Source organism: Eschscholzia californica, unplaced genomic scaffold (assembly GCF_041429995.1).
Source record: "Eschscholzia californica isolate CP2 unplaced genomic scaffold, dmEscCali1.0.p SCAF_6, whole genome shotgun sequence".
Lineage (NCBI taxonomy): Eukaryota > Viridiplantae > Streptophyta > Magnoliopsida > Ranunculales > Papaveraceae > Eschscholzia > Eschscholzia californica.
The window spans coordinates 32,419,156-32,439,348 of NW_028238483.1; the positions used below are offsets into that span (position 1 = coordinate 32,419,156).

The 20,193-nt window shown below is 37.5% G+C and overlaps 2 protein-coding genes and 3 pseudogenes across 4 annotated transcripts; 4 read left to right on the forward strand and 1 right to left on the reverse strand.

Moving 5' to 3' along the window:
- Window positions 1-1,540: 1,540 nt before the first annotated feature.
- On the forward strand, window positions 1,541-2,225 carry LOC147533667 (dirigent protein 4 pseudogene; annotated as a pseudogene). The gene has a single exon (XR_015228345.1). The product of XR_015228345.1 is annotated as a dirigent protein 4 pseudogene (transcript).
- A 2,714-nt stretch (window positions 2,226-4,939) lies between these two features.
- LOC147533668 (uncharacterized) lies at window positions 4,940-8,252 on the forward strand. Its single transcript, XM_086650056.1, has 2 exons — window positions 4,940-5,485; window positions 7,540-8,252. Exons 1-2 carry the CDS (start codon window positions 4,940-4,942, stop codon window positions 8,095-8,097), a joined length of 1,104 nt encoding a protein of 367 aa, XP_086506182.1. The 3' UTR covers window positions 8,098-8,252.
- A 2,178-nt stretch (window positions 8,253-10,430) lies between these two features.
- LOC147533669 (dirigent protein 22 pseudogene) lies at window positions 10,431-11,263 on the forward strand (annotated as a pseudogene).
- Window positions 11,264-12,433: 1,170 nt separating this feature from the next.
- On the reverse strand, window positions 12,434-17,026 carry LOC147533670 (uncharacterized). The gene is made up of 2 exons (XM_086650057.1): window positions 15,952-17,026; window positions 12,434-14,736 (listed from the first exon to the last, which is right to left on the reverse strand). The coding sequence occupies exons 1-2, from the start codon at window positions 17,024-17,026 to the stop codon at window positions 12,434-12,436; spliced, it is 3,378 nt and encodes a 1,125-aa protein (XP_086506183.1).
- A 2,313-nt stretch (window positions 17,027-19,339) lies between these two features.
- LOC147533671 (dirigent protein 23 pseudogene) lies at window positions 19,340-20,185 on the forward strand (annotated as a pseudogene). The gene has a single exon (XR_015227712.1). The product of XR_015227712.1 is annotated as a dirigent protein 23 pseudogene (transcript).
- Window positions 20,186-20,193: the final 8 nt, after the last annotated feature.

Sequence of the window (20,193 nt, forward strand, 5' to 3'; positions counted from 1 at the left end):
ATACTGCTTTATGTCTTCTACAGAAGGCGGTCTTCCACCTTGAAACTCACGTATGTGATTTCTTCAAGTCTACTTCAGTGCAGACATAAAATCCTTCACACACGTTTTAAAATCATTAAGAAGCTCTATAAGTTTATCCTTTATCATCATAAGCAGCCATGCATCCATTGACTTTGTCTCTGTAAAACCACCAGAACAATTAGGAACACATTCATCTATCAGTGCACTCATCAAGTCCGTCTCAATAGGATCACCATAAGGGCTATGAATGCATTAAGAGCTTTATGCTCAACCTCAGGTCCACTACTGACTTGCTCACCTGAGCTCTGATGGGCTCTGCCCCCAGCTAGCTCCGCTAAACACCATAGGAACAAAAAGTCAACACAATGAAGGTAGGCGCGTGAGCACCCCAGTTCCCCACAAGTAAGTAAAGGATCTCGTCCAAGTTCTTCAAATAATGAAGATTAACAACATGAACCTTAGTTGCACCAATATCGACCAAAAAATGCAACCAAATAGCTGTAAGAGGTATCCTCGGGCTCAAACATCCTTGACACTGTCACCGTCACTGTCCCTCGAACATTGTTCCCTCAACCATTTAAGATGAACACATTTAGATTTACCCATGTGCGCTTTGACTTCGTTATAAAATTTGGTTGACTAGTAATTTGTCTTCATCTTTATCTTTTCTCTCAGGCATAACAACTAGCCGGCCTTCAATTGGAAGACCACATAAGCGATGTACATCTTCTAAAGAGATCATTAGCTCTCCGAACGCCTTGTGGAAACTATTTGTGTCTTCGTGCCACCTCTCTGTAAATGTTGTGAGTAGAACCGGTCTAGCATAATGTATGAGTATTTGGCAATGTGGGCAACTCCAGTTCTCCCAACTCTTCCTTGAACACAAAGATACTCCCTTTCCAAGTCCCACATACTATCTTTCTTCGCTTCATAACTGTGTGGATTGAAAAGAGAACCCACGAGTACGACAGAGGCATGGTTGTTTAATTTCAGCATCTGCCTCTCCTAAAAATTATAAAAATATATATATTTTAGATTAATAATTAACAAAAATTCCTATTATACGCAAAAAAGTTCGTAAATAAACTTATTGGTTTGTTTTATATCACCCATATTATTCCAATTTGAGGAGTGATATCGGAAATTCGATCAATCAAATTATTGAGGGCATTTGAGTATTTACTTGCTGTAGAAAAAATAAATTTATAATTTAGCATGTAGTAGCTTATGGAAAATGTTTTACAAGAATATTTCTTCAATGCAGATCAAAAGAGCATCTTTTATAACAAGCAAGCCCTTAATGTATTTTTAATGACAAATATTCACTTTTCCTTAATAGTGTATTTAGATCATTAGATGTTGATATGATATTTCTTCAACTACATATTATCATCAACTATTTTACAAAAATCACAACCTTTTGAAATAAACACGCATATCGTGTCACTCGATATTTTGATTAAGACTCCCAATTTCAATTACTATAAAGTCAAGAAACATAAGAAATGATACAAATCAAGAGAGAGAGAAAAAAAAATCAAGAATGAAAATGGAGGGAGGTTTTCTCATGTTGATTTTTGCTTTGATTCTGTTAACTATTTCGCCGGATTTCGTTATCTGTGAATACCATACTGAGGGAATTCATCACCATCATAGAACTGAGAAGGTAACTAAACTACATTTCTATTTCCATGACATTGTTAGTGGAGATAACCCAACTGCAGTATTAGTAGCTCAGTCTAATAATACATCCAGGTATCCCAAATCTAAAACACCATTTAGTAGTGTATTTGTGATTGATAATATTTTAACAGAAGGTCCAAAACCTACCTCAAAAGTTATAGGAAATGCTCAAGGTATATCGGTGATGACCGGACAAGATGAGCCATCAATAGTATTTTCAGTTGATTACCAATTCACAACAGGTAAGTTTAATGGAAGTTCAATAATCGTGTCGTCGAGGAATCCAATAACAAGTAAAGTAAGAGAAGTTGCAGTTGTTGGAGGAAGAGAGAAATTTAGATTGGCTAGAGGCTTTGCTACTCTTAAGACTTACTATTTCAATCAAGAAAATGGAGATGCCACTGTTGAATATACTGTGACTGTCTACCATTACTGATTATCCATTTATTTTCATGATATAAGTGTGTTTGTTTATTACATTTGAATTAATAATCAAATTGAAGAATGGTTTGAGAATAAAATGTTTGATCTTTTCATGTTTATGTTTTTGTTTGATTTTTTTTTTGTTTATGGTTCTCTAGTGAAGCACTTTTACAAATTAGATACCTATTTCTCCATAGAATTACATGGGGTTTCAATTGCACAACAATAAAAATTGAGATGATCATGTATTGTCATGAACTATTTTATTGTATGGGTCAAAATACGTCACCAGAAGTGCCTCCAGAAATCCACGATTAATTGGCTTATACAGTGACCAAGTCCATGAATTAATTGCTAATGAGCCCGACCTATTATCTCTGGACACCCCGAAGGAACGTTAAAATACGCAAACACATCCAACCCTGTATAAAGAGGTCAGTCCTCACCTCCTCAGCGGACCTCCCACTGTGTATCTGTTGAGGGCACGTTACAGTCATCTAAGATGACAACATCCTGGATATACCTGTTAAGGGGTTACGATATCTGTATTTATGGTGACAGCCCATGCGTTACCACTATTAAAGACGACAACTCATCACCGGGTAGCAGTCGACCGAAGATGCTATAAAATGATTGGACGAAGAATGATAAGGGGGATCTGGTTATGGACCAGACATCGATCAGGGGTTCGACTACTTTATCGATAGGGGTTTGCTTACTTTGTTCCTCCTAGAGGTCGGACCCTTTCCACATCACCTATGTGATTATCTACATACAAGGGATGCCTTATTCAAGGACAAACTTCATAGGTTGTCATATTCACTCTCCAACCAAGCAAGTCTACCCGTAGAGATCGAGCTACGACCACTCTACGAGTCATGCCAAACTCCGACCATCCCACCAATGGTAACATTCCAAGGATAACATTCACGTATTCGTTACTTCTCTTGCAAGCTTACTGACTTGACCGTCAGAGTCCCTTTGGCAGGCATCACCCTGGTGTTCCTCAAATTAAGACTTCAAGGTCACGTGTGTTTTGTCTCTTGTCACAGGTTGAGCCCAAAGACGTCGTTAGTTCACATAAAAATATTAACAGGTGAAGGTCCGACTTCCGATTAACGGCCCAATTCCCTTGACTTCTGACCTACGATTTCGGCCCCTCACATTTATGAAATTCTAAAGTTTGGAGCAATGTAGAACAAATTTTCTAAACTATATTTTCTTTTTCATTCATTGTACATTATTGTTAGGTCAGATATTGGTCGGCTTTGACCAAGTCAAAACGTCAGCAAATTGACCGAGACGGTAGACGAGCAAACATTAAGTGGGGCCATCAATAAGGTGGACCTCGCGAGACCTTGATACTTGAGTCCGGACATCCGAGGGTAGCATGAGTTTTCTAAGCACCTTGAACCCTGCGTTGGCCAGAGACAAACGAAAAGTTGATTCCGAAACAATAATGGTAGAACTCTGCTTCGGCCCTGGAGCAGAGAAGTGAGGTTGTATAATAAAACTAGACAACTTAAGCCCCATACTGTCTAGAGGCAAAAGGGAAGGTAAAGTTAGGTCAAGACTCCACAACCTAAGCACTGATCCGACCAGAGATTCGAAGAATGAAGGTTTGTTAGAGTGAGCTCACTCTCCCCGAGCTTAGATATGCGTGGAGAGTGTAACAGTCATGTGGAAGGTTAGACAGAGTCATATATCCATTTTTCATACACAAACAGTTATGTGTCAGATGATTCGTCAGTGTTAGAAGATACATACTTGTCAGATATTATCTTCTAGACCACTATACGCACATGGCTATTATCAAGACCAGTGTCCTACCACCGCATCATCTCAGTCGTACATCGTTTCAACTCATCCAAACTTATATAAGCATATTACGTTTTCCTTAAAGAGGGATCTGAGGTCATATCCTAAGATGAGACTTTAAATTCATTATTAAACTTTAATAAAACACCTCACCAACTTAAGCATCAAAGCGTTTTCTCTGTTTTCGTCAGACTCAGACAAACCTAAATTTCATCAAATGTTCAGGCCCATGTGATTTCATCAGATATGTGGGGAGAATTTAACATTTGACCTTAGATCTCGATCAATGGAGCATCATGATAAAAATGATAAAAATCGTCCACTTAGGGAGTAGAGGAAACAAATGTAAAGTTTATCTAGTGTTTGAACAATGGCCATTTTGACTTTTTAGACACTCCAAAAGGGGATTTAGAAGGCAAGTGTAACACTAGGTTTTTATGAGACATCCGCCTAGAAATATTTGCACCTGGATTATAGGCCTATTTTGAGAGGAGGGGGTGCCGGATTTGGGGAAATCCTACCAATAAATCAAAACTAAATATAATATTTTGGAAATGAAATATACATCATGGGAGATAAGGATTCTCTTTACATGTGCCTTTAAAGAAATTTACTTCTTAAGAAATTTTGTTGTCCGTAACATTATCATTGATGATGTAGATGAATATTTACTAGTCAAAAGAATAAATAATTTATGATTGAATTGGAATGATTGGGATATCCCTTAATTGGGCATACAATTGAATTCTAAAATAATGGAGATCCTCCTTGTTTTTTCCATTTTTGTGTAAAATTTTAAAAATATTCAAAAAATAAGATCAATTAAGCGATTTCATAATTATTATCTTTACATAGTAAACAAGAATGATCCTCAATGTACAAAGCCAAGAAGAGAATTCACATACTTTATCGACAAAATCCTATATAAAGGTTAAGAAACACACAAAGAAAACACAAGAAAGTAAAGAGAAAACAGAAGAGATCAACAACAAAAATGGCTAGAGGTTTTGGTTTGTTGATTTTTTCTTTGGTTCTATGTTTTACGAGCGAATTCGTTCTCGGGTACCACACGGAGGGAGTTCGTCACCATGGAAAAAAGATGAAGGTAACTCACCTACACTTTTACCTCCATGATATTCTCAGTGGCAATGATCCAAGTTCAGTGGAGGTTGCAAGGTCTAACAGGGCAGACAAATATTTCAAATCCCCAACCCCATTTAGTAGTATCTTTGTTATAGATGACCCATTAAGAGAAGGTCCTGAGCCAACATCGAAAGTTATCGGTAATGCTCAAGGTATTTACATATCGACCGGGCAGAAAGCGTTGTCTTTGTTTCAGTCCTTGGATTATACCTTTACTACTGGAGAGTTCAAGGGAAGTTCTATAATCGTCTCGTCTAGGAACCCATTGGCGGAGACCGAAAGAGAGGTTGCTGTGGTTGGAGGAAGAGGAAAGTTTAGACTAGCTAGAGGTTTTGGTATTCCTAAAGCTAGCTATTTCAATCTTACTAATGGAGATGCCATTGTTGAGTACAATTTTACTATCTATCATCCTTGAGTGATTCTGGTTTTCATGTTTTAATTGATTATGAGAAGGATCTATGTATTTCTTCACTTAAAAATATGTATCCATTTGATTTTGAGCATGAAATTTATGTATTTATCCATTACTGGCCCGGTCCAGAACTATCGACTATTGTAATTCTCATTACTGTTTTATATACTCAAATTTATAGAAGTATGGTTAGGGGTTCTTGTCCGAAAAGAATCACACGAAAAAACAAGGGCAAAATTTTCTAAACGCTCGCTCACGTTAATTTTTTTTTTTTTAGAAAGTGACTACCGAAGTCATTACAATAGAATTTGATACATTAAAGATGTGATAAGTACGATAATGGCCGAATTAAACTTTGAAACAAACGGGCCTATAACCCAACTAAATTAGTGGCCTTAAAGCCCAACCTGGGACTTCCAAGGTTTTTTGGAGTTTGTGTCAATACAACGAACCACTTGGGCAACCAAGTGTTGACTAACGTTCATGTTAATTGTGAAAGGCGTATGTAGATGAATTTATCATTCTACTTAGGATATTCTATTTTTCCAAAGCATACATAGTGTTATCATTATATTTGGGATGTCAATAATATACACATATCAAATGCTTATAATATTATCATGGATTTTTCTTTCAAAAATTAGATTGACAAGATTATTTTTATATCAAATGCTTTTTTACCAATTTTTGACTCCTTCATTCAATTTAAAAAATGATTAATTTCTACCTCTAAAATTCACAAGATCTCTTGGAAATGTCACTTTATTTGGTATTTACATTGATACAAAATCATATAAGATTGCTCCTTTATTTGGTATTCCTCTTCTGGTTGCTTTCTGGATATATTTATTTTCAAAATGATTGTAAATATAAATTAGTGATTTATTTTATCATGTGTTTGGATCCATGATTTCTAAGTAAGATCAAAGTAAGATTTGGTCCTTTCAAAAAAAAACATTTGGTAGAAATCACAAATTTCTTAGTCTGCAAAGCACAAAAGATGTGTTGGGTCAAAGGTTCGAGGCACACTAACAATTCAAAAAAAAAGTTGCGTTGGATCAAAATCCGTCCCTACTCCCTAAGATTTTCTACGATTTTGGATTATTAAACTTAAAATCAACTCAATCTTTTTTATTTATTTTTTTGTTTCAAAATATGATTTTTTTCAGAATTGTTTTTCTTAAAAATTGATTCTCATAAAACCGTTTTTTTTTTCCGAAAACTGCTTTTTTTTTCAGATTTTTCTAAAACTGTTTTTTCCCAGATATTTTTTTTTTCAAAAAACGTTTTTTCGCCTTTGAAAGCTGTTTTTCTCGAAAACCCTTTGTGTCATGAAAATCTTTTTTCAGAAACCGTTTTTTTAATTGATTTTCGTTTTGAAAAAACGGTTTCAAGGAAAAATGATTTCTAAAAAGACTTTTCAAGAAAAAAAACATATGATTTTAGAAAAAAAACAGGGTTATGAAAAACTAATTTCTTAAAATAAATAATTTTAGAGATGCGTATTAAAAATATTCAAATAATTACTATAAATGATAGGAATTTTAATAGTTACCAAACAAACCAAATAAAAAAAATTTAGATTCATAAATATGAGAAAACATGAATCTGAACAACTCATGAATTAATGGATTCATATTTCCTTCATCTTAAATTTCATTTATCAATTCCTTTGACGGCTTAAGGTACAATCATACTTTTCCTACAAAAGATATAGTAAAATATGTTTTATGAATAGCTGATGCCATTCTTTACCCATAGGGACGGCTAGTACTAGTAGTCATATAAAAATAAGGGGGCTATTTTGTATTGCTATTTTTATGCTAATTTATTTATTTAATATTCTAACAGTGGAGTCTTGAGAGTTGTAAGTCAATGGTCAAAATAGGCATAATATATCTAAATGAAATTTCAATTTCTGATTGATACCTATAAAAGGTCCCTGCGACTAAAAACACCAAGAGAAGAAGGGAAAGATTGATCTAAAGAGAGAGAAGAGAAAAAGAGATCTAAAGAGAGAGAGAGAAGAAGAGGGTTAGAAGATGGCAATGGTTGTATGGGTGGTCTTGTTGTGTTTCTTGATTTCTGCACCACTAAGCAAGAGCCAAGTGAACGAGTGGCACGAGACTAGCTATGGAGTTAGTACAGAAAAGATCACTCGTATGCACTTTTATTTCCATGACCAAGTAAGCGGTAGTAACCCATCAGCAGTCAAAATTGCTGACCATCCAAATACCTATAACTCACCTGGCTTCTTCGGATTCTTAGCCATGGCAGACGACCCCTTGACTGAAGGACCCGAACCCACTTCAAAAACCATCGGTCGAGCACAGGGCTTAATCGCTTTCGCATCTAGAGAAGAATTCACTGAAGTTATGTCTATGAACTTTGTTTTCACAGACGGAGAGTACAAGGGAAGTTCTCTTAGCATTCTTGGAGGGAACCAAATTCTTCATCCGGTCCGTGAGATGCCCATTATTGGTGGAACAGGTGTTTTTCGATTCGCTCGTGGGTTCGCCGTTGCCAAGACTTATTGGGTGAATGCCACCACCCATGACTTGATTGAAGAGTACCACATCACAGTTATGCACTTTTGATGTAAATTTGTGGTTCTTAATAAATTATTTCCTGTTTTTAGGGAAAAAAATATCTGTGTAGTTTCTTACTCTTTTTTTTTCAATCTCTGTTTAATTTCCTTGTCAAATTGAAATGAGAAGAATTTCAATATAAATTCAATACTCCAAGATTGTCATATTTGTTTTGGGTGTGTCTGGAAAGTAGAAATACATAATTATGGGATTTTTGGAAGATTAGTATGAGAGGTTAGAGTTGAACTACATGAACTCCCCTTAGAGACTAGATTTTTATTGATAATTAACAATTAATCTGAAAGAAAGTGTAATATTCTTTATCTAGACTTTAGAGGCATCCCATAGAAAAAAAAATAAGAGAGAGAACTGAGTTCAAATGGAAAATGACATCTTCAAAATTGATTTTGACATTTAACATTGTAAAGGTTCTTACCTAAAAATTAAGAGTTGTTTCTAAATAATTTTTTCTTTTTTGTTGCAAAAGTTATTTACATAATAATATGAATATACTACTCCTAAAAGAAGTGATTGGGTGCTCTCTTGTATTCCAATAATGAGTTCCGAATCACAATTTAAAATGATGTTTGTTCCATCATATAACCCTCTAAGTCATGTTTAGCAGACATACTATAACATAATGAATTCAGAATTACGTTTTAAAATGATGTTTCTTACTTAAAATGATGTTTCTTACTGGGACATGTGATTCAGAAATTTTGAATCTAGGGTTGTGAGTTTGTAACTCTTTTTTTCTTAGAATTGTCAAATAATTTAGGGTTAATTCCGTTTTAGCCCCCGATTTGTGACTAACTGGTCGTTTTGGCCCCGAATTGTGTCCGGCAGTTCGTTTTGGCCCCAAAAAATTCCTAAATGGCCCCAAATTTTTTCAACCTCCCAATTCTACCCCCATGGCATTTCTGTAATTATTTTTTTTTCTTTTTCTTTGTCCACCTCATCTAAACAATTACCACATCACTCTGTCCACCTCACCCTTCTTCTCCGGCTAAAAGTCGCCGGCCGGAATAAAAAATTCCGGCCGGCCACCTTTACCAAAAAAAAAAAAAAAAATCTTCATCTTCTTCATTTCTCTCTCTTCTTCATCTCCTTTTTTTCTCTCTCTTCTTCTTCTTTCTTTACCTCTCTCTCTCTCTATAACCCCCTCTCTCTCTCTAACCCTTCTCTCTCTCTAACCCCTCTCTCTCTCTAACCCCCTCTCCGCCCCTTCGCCGGAAACCAGACCGAGATCTGGTTTCTACAACCAGACCGAGATCTGGTTTCTACAACCAGACCGAGATCTGGTTTCTACAACCAGATCCCGGTCTGGTTTGAAACCAGATCGAGATCTAGTTGTAGAAACCAGATCTCGGTCTGGTTTCCGACCAGACCTTCAAGGTCTGGTTTCCGACCAGACCTTCAAGGTCTGGTTTCCGGCGAAGGGGCTCCGCCCCTTCGCCGGATTATAGAGAAAGAGAGAGGGGTTAGAGAGAGAGAGGGGTTAGAGAGAGAGAGGGGTTAGAGATAGAGAGGGGTTAGAGAGAGAGGGGTTAGAGAGAGAGAGGTAAATAAAGAAGAAGAAGAAGAGAGAGAAAAAAAGGAGATGAAGAAGAGAGAAATGAAGAAGATGAAGATTTGTTTTTTTTTTTTTTTTTTGTAAAGGTGGCCGGCCGGAATTTTTTATTCCGGCCGGCGACTTTTAGCCGGAGAAGAAGGGTGAGGTGGACAGAGTGATGTGGTAATTGTTTAGATGAGGTGGACAAAGAAAAAAAAAATAATTACAGAAATGCCATGGGGGTAGAATTGGGAGGTTGAAAAAATTTGGGGCCATTTAGGAATTTTTTGTGGCCAAAACGAACTGCCGGACACAATTCGGGGCCAAAACGGCCAGTTGGTCACAAATCGGGGGCTAAAACGGAATTAACCCAATAATTTATAGAAAAAAACTAATCTATACTTATCTCTTCCTGACTAAATAAAACAATATAATAATATTCTTATTACCCTAGAAATCTCTATCTCTATTCCAGTCGGTCACAAGAAGAACCTTCATGAACCAAATATTACTTTCCCCCTTGATATAAAAGTTATAATTTTCTATCTTTATAAACTAAAGTAAAAGTTATCTTGCTTCAAATATTAATCAATCTAATTTAGCTCTAATCACATAAACTATCCCTACTATATAGTTTTATATTTTATATTGGATCACTCATTATTTTGTAGCTTTATGGGCTGCTATTTTAAATGCTAATAAAGCCGTGGTCCAAATCATTTGGTCAATAATCAATATTGGCAGTCTTAAAAATATAGGAGACTAAAAAAAGCCCAGCAAAGACTGAAAGAGTGCTGGTTGGTGTACTTCTCCAGTCCACTGACTATAAAATAGCTCTCATTTTCTAAGCTAAGCATAATTTGCAGAGTTCTTCACCAAAAAAACTCAAAGAGAAAGAATCTAGAGAGAAGCAAAGAAAGAAAGAAAGAAAGAATGGGTTTAGTTCCTTTGAGACTATTGTGTGTGGTCTTAGTAGCAACCATATTACCAATTGCTCTAGGCCAAGTGGACGAATGGCACGACACGATTGGTCAAGAAAAGGTAACTAGGATGCATTTCTATATGCACACGTCGTCGACTAGCAAAGATCCAACTGTTGTAACCATGGCTGAGGCACCCACAACAAAAGACTCTGCATCGTCGTTCGGGTTATTGGGTATGACTGACAATATATTAACTGAAGGACCCGAACCCACATCAACTTACTTAGGCCGAGCCCAGGGTCTGTTGGCCGCATCTTCAAGAGAGGAATGGACTTTGGTGATGGCAACTGGGTTTGTGTTCAAGGAAGGGAAATTCAGTGGGAGTAGTCTAAGCGTTCTTGGACGAAACCCTTTCATGGATTCGGTTCGTGAGATGCCAGTCGTTGGTGGAACTGGTGTTTTCCGGTTTGCTCGTGGGTTTGCCGCTGTCAAAACCTACTTTCAGAATACAACTACGCATGAATTGATTGAAGAATTTCATGTCACGGTTTTACATTATTAATTAATTTCGATCTTATCACAAGAATAATTTAAATATGATTTTTATGTTCTCTTTTATTGTATGCTTTCCTAGTCTGTTTTCAATTGAAGTGTAATGGAAACCATCTAATGAATTATTGACGAGTGGATTTTGTATTTATGCTCTTTTCTCTATACTTTTGAGTAATCGAGTTTGGATCATGAACATTTGCTAATCGGTCTTCTTAACATTTGAAAAACTCTTGGGGACTTGTTTGGAACAAGATATCACATTTTTTAGTTAAATTGGAATCAGAGAGTGATTGCATTTGAACAGTATTGATATATTATGATTATAACATTCAATATACATCATGAATTTAGAATTGGATGAACACTATAACCGCCAATAAGACATCTTGGACCCTAAAGGCCATATAAAGACCCTTAAGACCATCCTCTGGGGCCTGAAAGTTCATTTATTCTGATGATAAACTACTTCTACCGAGATTTGGTTGCAAAACTTCGGGGTCTTAAGAGGGAGTGTCCAACCACTACACCAAAGGGTGGTGGACTGGATATCACATGTTGAGTAGATGTTCCTAATTAAAATAGATATTGTTGTTTTATTGTTGAAAAATGTTAGAGAACAAGAAAATCCAGACAGACTCTAGACGACAATTCTATGTGGATTGTCGTGATTCGTGTTTTCGATGATTTTGATCCACTAAACAACGAATAACGACAAACCACATAAATTTTGTTGGCTTTCTAATTTTTCTTATTATCTGACGTTACTCTTAATTGTTATAAGAAAAAAAACTATACCCATATGTTTTTGTCATTTAATAATTTAATCCAATGAAGGCATCTTTCTTCTTAAAAGAAAAGTATGATATAATGGATGGACAGAAGAAGGTGGGTGTGTTGGTGGGGCATACATTTATTAGTGCAACACTGCAACATCTTATACACAGATGGCTATACTAACTTTGGTGCAAAAACTATTGATGCCAAGCCATTGAGCTAGAGTATTGTGAGAACTATAACTTTGATAGTTCTATAAAGATGAACTTGTAAATAAAGAGGAAAGATGCTAGGAAAGTAAAGAAGATTGTAGAGATTAATTCTTCTCTGTATATTGATTACATTCAGGTTTACATGTATTTATAGCAATAGAAAAACCTAATTAGGGTAAATATATATGATAACATACAATAAAAGATTCTTACTAATCTTAATTACAAGAGGAGGTGGAACCGGTGGGACCCATCATAGACCCGACCGGGTCGGTCGTGGATGGCATATGGATCGGGTGGCCGATCCATATCCATTACTCTAACACTCCCCCTCAAGTTGGAGCTGGAATGCTAATGAGGCCCAACTTGCCAATAGTATTGCGGAAGGCTTCTGCACCAAGTGGTTTTGTAAAGATGTCTGCGAGTTGTTCCGAAGAGGGAGTGAATTGCGGAGAGATTAACTTTCCTTTAATCTTCTCACGAACCAAGTGACAGTCAATTTCTATGTGCTTGGTCCGTTCGTGAAAAACTGGATTTTCTGCAATATGAAGGGCAGCCTTATTGTCACAATGGACCGGCATAGGAGAAGAATGATTAATGCCAAGATCAGAGAGAAGAGATTTGAGCCATTGAAGCTCACAAGTCAGAGTTGCAAGGGCCCGATATTCGGCTTCCGCAGAAGATCGGGCTATTGTGTGTTGCTTTTTAGATTTCCAAGAAAGCGGACTGGAACCAAGCATGGTGATATAACCAGTGGTAGAACGACGAGTTGTCGGGCATCCAGCCCAATCAGAGTCACAGAAGCCAGAGATAAGTGGCTTGCTAGAGGAAGACAGAAGAATGCCTTTCCCTATGGAGCCTTTGAGATAGCGAAGAACGCGATAAGCAGCGTCTAAATGAGTGGAGCGTGGGTCCTGCATGAACTGACTAAGACTGTTAACAGCATAGGTGATATCAGGACGAGTGACGGTTAAATAGATAAGACGACCAATGAGGCGGCGATACACGGAAGGATCCGGGAGTGGAACACCATCGGTGGGACTAAGTTTTAACTTCTGATCCATGGGAAATGGAGAAGTTTTGGAGGCTGTAAAACCAGAATCTTTGAGGATGTCAACAATATATTTCCGTTGACAGAGAAATATACCTTTGGAAGAGCGAGAGACCTCAATTCCTAAAAAGTACTGAAGACGGCCAAGATCTTTCATGGAAAAAGCCGAACGGAGAAAACGTTTGAGAGAGGAAATTGCGGCATCATTATTTCCTGTAATGATGATGTCATCAACGTAGACCAGCACATATAATGAGGTGGTCGAATGTTGATAAGTGAAAAGTGAGTAGTCAGACAGGGATTGAACAAAGCCCCGTTTGAGAAGGACGGAAGAAAATTTGGAAAACCATTGACGAGATGCCTGTTTGAGTCCGTAAAGAGATTTGTTAAGGCGGCAGACCCTTGTTTCTCCTTTAGGAGAGAATCCAGGTGGTAATTTCATGAACACCTCTTCATCTAGATCTCCCTGGAGGAAAGCATTGTTAACATCGAGCTGATGAAGGGACCAGCCTTTGATAGCTGCGATAGAAAGAAGTACTCGAACGGTGACTAATTTTGCGACAGGAGCAAATGTGTCATTGTAATCAAGTCCTTCGACCTGGGTGTAGCCCTTAGCGACTAGACGGGCTTTATACCGTTCAATGGACCCATCAGCCCGAAATTTGATCTTATAGACCCATTTACATCCAATGGGTTTCTTACCATTAGGAAGATTAGTTAGAGTCCAAGTTTTATTGGATTGGAGAGCCTTGATCTCATTAGCCATAGCTTCTCTCCAATGAGGTGAAGTCATGGCCTGAGTGAAGGAGGTAGGTTCGGAATGAGACAGAACCGAAGTTAAGAAGACTTTATGAGAAGTAGAAAAGGAGTCAACGGATAAAAAATCAGTGAGAGGATAAGGAGTATCTGATTTAGAATTCAAAAATGGGAAGGAAACATTGTTACAATCATAATCCGCAAGATGAGCCGGAGGTCGGCGGTCGCGAACCGGACGGACTAAAGTATCAACAGTAGTTGGTATGTCGGCAGTAGCGGAACCGGAGAGAGAGCGGTCAGAGGTGGTCTGGACGGGAGAAGGGTCCGGTCGGGTGCCTGTAAGATTATGGCCCGTGGGTGTGTCGGCAGGAGCCGAGGCCGATGGGAACAGAGGAGTGCCTCCAGAGGAGGTGCCTGTAAAATTTCTGACAGTGGGTGTGTCTGTAGAAACCGAAGTTGATGAAACAGGAGAAGTGCCCCCAGAGGAGGTGCCTGTAGAAATGTCATTAAGAACGTGATTAGGCGGGAGTGGATGTGGACTCGCTAGAAGCTCCCCCTGTGACCGAACCGAGGAGCTGCCGTTAGAAAGTGAGGCAGTGGGCTGAACCGAGCCCAGTGGTGCCGACAGAGGAGCAATGTCACGGCCAGAAGGATAGCGAAAAGACCCATCATCCCTAATCGAAAGGAAAGGGGGTGATGGTGAACGAGGGGGCCGATCAAATTCTTGCATCGGGAAACGATCTTCTTGGAACGTGACATTACGAGTCGTAAAGATTTTATGACTTGATAAGTCATAGACACGATATCCCTTTTGACCATTAGGATATCCTATAAATATTCCACGTGTAGCACGAGGATCAAACTTATGTTTTATATTTGTGTTATGTGCATAACACAAACAACCAAACACTCGAAGATGGTTAAGAGATGGAGGAGAACCGAGAAGAACTTCATGAGGAGATTTTCCTTGAAGTATGGGGGTTGGGATTTTGTTGATTAGGTAAACGGCCGTAAGAACACATTCCCCCCAAAACTTTAGAGATAAGTGGGCTTGAAAACGTAAAGCCCTAGCCACATCAAGAATGTGGCGATGTTTGCGTTCTACCACACCATTTTGTTGAGGTGTGTATACGCAACTTCTTTGGTGAATGATACCTTTTTTGAGAAATAGTAGTTGGAGTTCACGAGAAAGAAACTCCGAACCATTGTCGGATCGTATTGTTTGTATTTGAGGAAAGAGATTGTCACCATTTCCGGAATGAACGTTTGAGATTTTATATTGAAATTGATTGATTGTGTAATTAATAAAATTTGAAAGAATGGAGAAAGTTTCCGATTTGGAGTGTAGTAAATAGACCCAAGTACATCGGGAGAAATCATCAACTATAGTGATGAAGTATCGACAGCCGGAATTAGAAATTATATTAAATGGTCCCCATAAATCTATGTGGACTAATTCAAAAGGTCGCGTAGTATTTGAAGTACTAGAAGAAAAAGAGAGACGCGGTTGTTTAGATATTGGACAAACATCACACGGAATTTTATTTATTGATCCACTCTTAATACATGGATTTTTAGAAATAATAAAATTAAAACGATCTAAAGAAGGGTGGCCTAAACGCCAATGCCATAAATTGAAACTACTAGTAGAAATAGGAAAAGTAGAAAATATTCTAGGTTCCGTGCGATAGAAATATAGCCCATCATGGGGATCACCAAGTCCAATCGTCCTTGTCGTTAATGGGTCCTGAAAGATACAAGATTTAGAGTCAAAGATAACACTACAATCAAGAGACTTTGTAACTTCAGAAACAGAGATGAGATTAAATTTAAATGATGGAATATGTAAAACATGATGTAGAATAAAAGTTTTACTAAACGGGACGGATCCAATATGGAGGACATGAGAGCGAGATCCGTCCGGTAATCGAACGTAATAATAAGGAGGTGCTTTTCTATAAGAAGAAAAAGATGATAAGTTCGCACAAATATTTTTAGCGGCACCGGAATCGATGACCCATGGAAGGGAATAAGAATTTTTACCTGCTAGATTGACGAAAGGATCAGTGGTGCCTGCAGCCGAGGTGCCTCCAGCAGCATTGCCTTGTTCGTATAAACGAACAAGGTGATGGTATTGCTCTTGGGTCATAGTCGTCGCTGAGGGCGCCCCCTGCTGAGGTGGGTCAGAGCCCGAACCGTTAGCGGCAGAACCGGTAACTACCGAACCGGCTAGTTGATTATTGCGCTGACGTGGCGGATAGCCGTGGAGCTTGTAACACGTGGCCTGTAGGTGGCCGAGCTGGTGACAGTTATCGCAGTAGGGTCGGGTTCGTTTGGATCGGTTTCGGTCTTGACGACCGGACCGATCAAACCGTCCAACCGAGGACTGCTGCCCGACAGCTAGGGCTGCGGTTTCCGAGCTTGCAAGATCCGAGTTTGTTAGGTTTTGTTGGATCTCCTCCTGTTTGACCATGCTATGAATCTTGAGGACCGATGGGAAAGGGTCCATGAGTAGTATTTGACTTCGAATAGCAGCAAATCGATCATGGAGTCCTTGTAGGAACTCCATGGCTCGATCTTGATTAGACCTGTCAATGAGAGCTTTTCCATGACCACATAAACATGGTTCAATGGCAAGGAGAGATTGAAGCTCATCCTGATGTGATTTGAGAAGAGTAAAATAAGTTGAGACATCCGAACCTTCCTGTTTCAAGGTAGAAATAGCACGCTTAAGTTGAAAGATCTTAGGCGCGTTAGTTTGATGAAATCTTTCATAGAGATTTTGCCAGATTTCTGCAGCAGATTCATCATAAAGAATAGACTGACGGATGTCAGGATTGACTGAGTTGACAAGCCAGCTTGACACAAGGTCATTACATCTCTCCCATGCATGTAAATCAATGGGAGTTGTTGGTTTTTGAATTGAACCGTCAACAAATCCGAGCTTATCTTTTGCTCGTAAAGCCATCTTCATCCCTCGAGACCAGGAGGCATAGTTATCTCCACTTAAAAGAGGGGTAATCAGAATGGTGGTGGGTGAATCAGAATGGTGAATTCCAAACAAAGTAGAGTTTGGTGGAGTACCAGGAGTATATTCAGAACTAGCATCAGTAGTCATGGTGAAATAAGAGAAGCAATAAATCAATTATTTTCAAAGAGAAAAAAAACTTTATGGCTCTTATACCATGTGAGAACTATAACTTTGATAGTTCTATAAAGATGAACTTGTAAATAAAGAGGAAAGATGCTAGGAAAGTAAAGAAGATTGTAGAGATTAATTCTTCTCTGTATATTGATTACATTCAGGTTTACATGTATTTATAGCAATAGAAAAACCTAATTAGGGTAAATATATATGATAACATACAATAAAAGATTCTTACTAATCTTAATTACAAGAGGAGGTGGAACCGGTGGGACCCATCATAGACCCGACCGGGTCGGTCGTGGATGGCATATGGATCGGGTGGCCGATCCATATCCATTACTCTAACAAGTATTTGTTTCTAGAAAATAGATATATGCACTTTTCGATATATCGAAAATACTTCACTTGCAGAGTTGCTTACTGACGTAATAATAATATGTAAGTTGTAATTTCAAACCATTGAGATTTTATTACAATAAATAAACGTCGAATGTATAGTTAAAAAAAAAAGTATTGTATATACAACTCGAAGATTCAAATTTCTTTTCTTTTGCAGCATCACCAAAATATGGTCGGGTTCTTTATAAGTATGGGCATTTGACTTAACCATTAGTCACATGAGCTAATTTTCTTGGGGGAGAAAGATGAACAAAAGAATTCAAAGAATATGGTTGGGATCATTTGTCCAACTCTGACCATAAATCAATTTCTAAGAAATTGAAGATGTTGAACTTTTTAGTACATCTTGGACCACAATATCTAACTCCCCAATCAAATCCTATATAAAATTAAGAGTCAAAGTGAGAAGGTAAATGTCCAATTCTTTTATCTTAGCATTCTTCTTTAGAAGTTATTCTACCAGTAATAGAGTTGAAGACTATTCCAAGGAGTTTTCATGGTCGATTACGTATTGTTTAGTTTGTCTCGTTAGTTTACTGTTCTTTTAAGAAAATATTATTTATTGAAATCACGAGGTGTGCCATTTTGAATTCGTGTATTGTGAAAATAGTCCCACATGAGAGGAGTATCTAGCAACCGAGAATATAAACTTAACGAGTGAGATTTCAACTCATCTTTATTAATAACTAGATTCTTAATCCAGCTTAGTTGAAAGAAATAATTTATAATTTTAACTTCCGACAGAGAAACACTAACCATCAAGGTGACGTTAGTTGAAAGAAAAAGTATGTAACTTAATATATAACTTAAGAACGATTGTTAGTGAGGAGAAAAAATTAAATTAATATATAACCTAAGAACGATTGTTAGTGAGGAGAAAAAATTAAATTAACAGAATAATGCTAACTTTATGTTTGTTAATCAAGAAATGATATGCCTATGTATTAGCCAATAGGTGTCTACAAATGAAAAAAAATAGTTTCCAATCGTTTTATACTAGTCCTTCATTTTATTTGGTAAACAATGGAGGCGGCTATACTATATCTATTATTGTTGGTAAAGTCATCAAGCACTTTCAACAAAAGAAAAATGTCATTCAAGCACCCCATCCTCCTCTTAAAAGAAACCTTAAATGCCTTTTCTTGACTTAACTTAATATCCACCTAATCTTATCTTGAGAACAAATATTTTGTTATTGCAATGTTGTTGTATTATTTTAAGACCTATTTTAAACAACTTCTCTTTCATCAATTATATTACCTTTCAAATAAACTTTAACAAGCTACCCTTGCTTTCCCCACTAAAATTCAACTACATTGCTTTTTCTAATCGGTGCTGTCATCGTTTCGATATTATTTGACAAGGATAACAGTATAGTGTGATTCAAGTCAGAGTTATATCCAAAATAAAAATTGAGTGGTAATCTTTTCATATATATCTTCAAAATCAAAACCGATTGGATGCACTGGAAGTAGGATTTGTATATTTGTATGATTGCGTTACTCGAAAATATGTCAAAGAAATATTTCCATAAATTGTTTCTCAAATTGAACTTTTGGTGTGATCTGGGAGTTAATTTATGGGAGGGTAATAAAGGTAATTGTACTATCGTAGTCAAAGAGACCCGCAGAAGATAAAAAAAACTTTTCATATGTATCTCCAAGATCAAAATTAATTTGTTTCCATATTTGTAAATATCATCTACTATAGATAAATTTGGAAGAAATTGGTTTTTCTCGCCCAAAACCTAATTATTTTTATATCTTTCCAAATACTTGTCAAAGTCATTGGTCAAGCTTGGCAGTCTAAATGATTTTTCTATTAATCAACAAAAAGAAAAAATTTAGCAATGGTATGTATCTATAAAATATCTCTATTTCCCAAGTTGAGAATTGCAGTTCCTACTCACTACTAAATCCTACCCAGAGAGAGAGAACAATTCTAGGAGAAAGAGATAGAGAGAGAGAACAATTCAAGAGGGAGAGAGAGATGGGTTTGGGGGGCTCGTTGAATTGGTTGATGTGTGTGGTATTGGTAATGGTGGTCTTAGCACCAACAGGTCGAAGCCAGGTTGATGAATGGCACAGTAATCAAGGTGGGATTGGTCAAGAGAAGGTGACTAGATTGCATTTCTACCACCATGAGACATCAAGCAGCAAAGATCCAACAGTGGTGACAATGGCTCAAGCACCCACTACCAAAGACTCCCCTTCCTTCTTCGGCTTAGTTGGAATGACCGATAACATATTAACAGAAGGACCCGAACCCACATCGACTTACTTGGGTCGAGCTCAGGGTCTATTAGCTGCATCTTCGAGGGAGGAGTTCAGCCTTTTATTGGCAACAAGTTTTGTGTTCAAAGGAGGAAACTACAGTGGGAGTAGTTTAAGCGTTCTTGGGAGAAACCCTTTTATGGATTCAATTCGGGAGATTCCCGTCGTTGGTGGGACGGGTGTTTTCAGGTTTGCTCGTGGGTTCGCAGTGGTCAAGACATATTGGGTTAATGCTACCTCTCACGATTTGATCGAAGAGTACCACATGACCGTGATGCACTATTAGATTGGTTAATTAACCTGGATCCATTCATTTCGACCCGGCCTTCAATTTCATCTTTTTCTTCATTGTTCTTTTATTTCTTTTGTTTCAGTTAATTTAAAACTGTAAGTGTGTATGTTTGTTTTTAAGGAACAGTAATTCTACCATTTGAAATTGAACCCAATGGTTAGTTCATCTTTCTC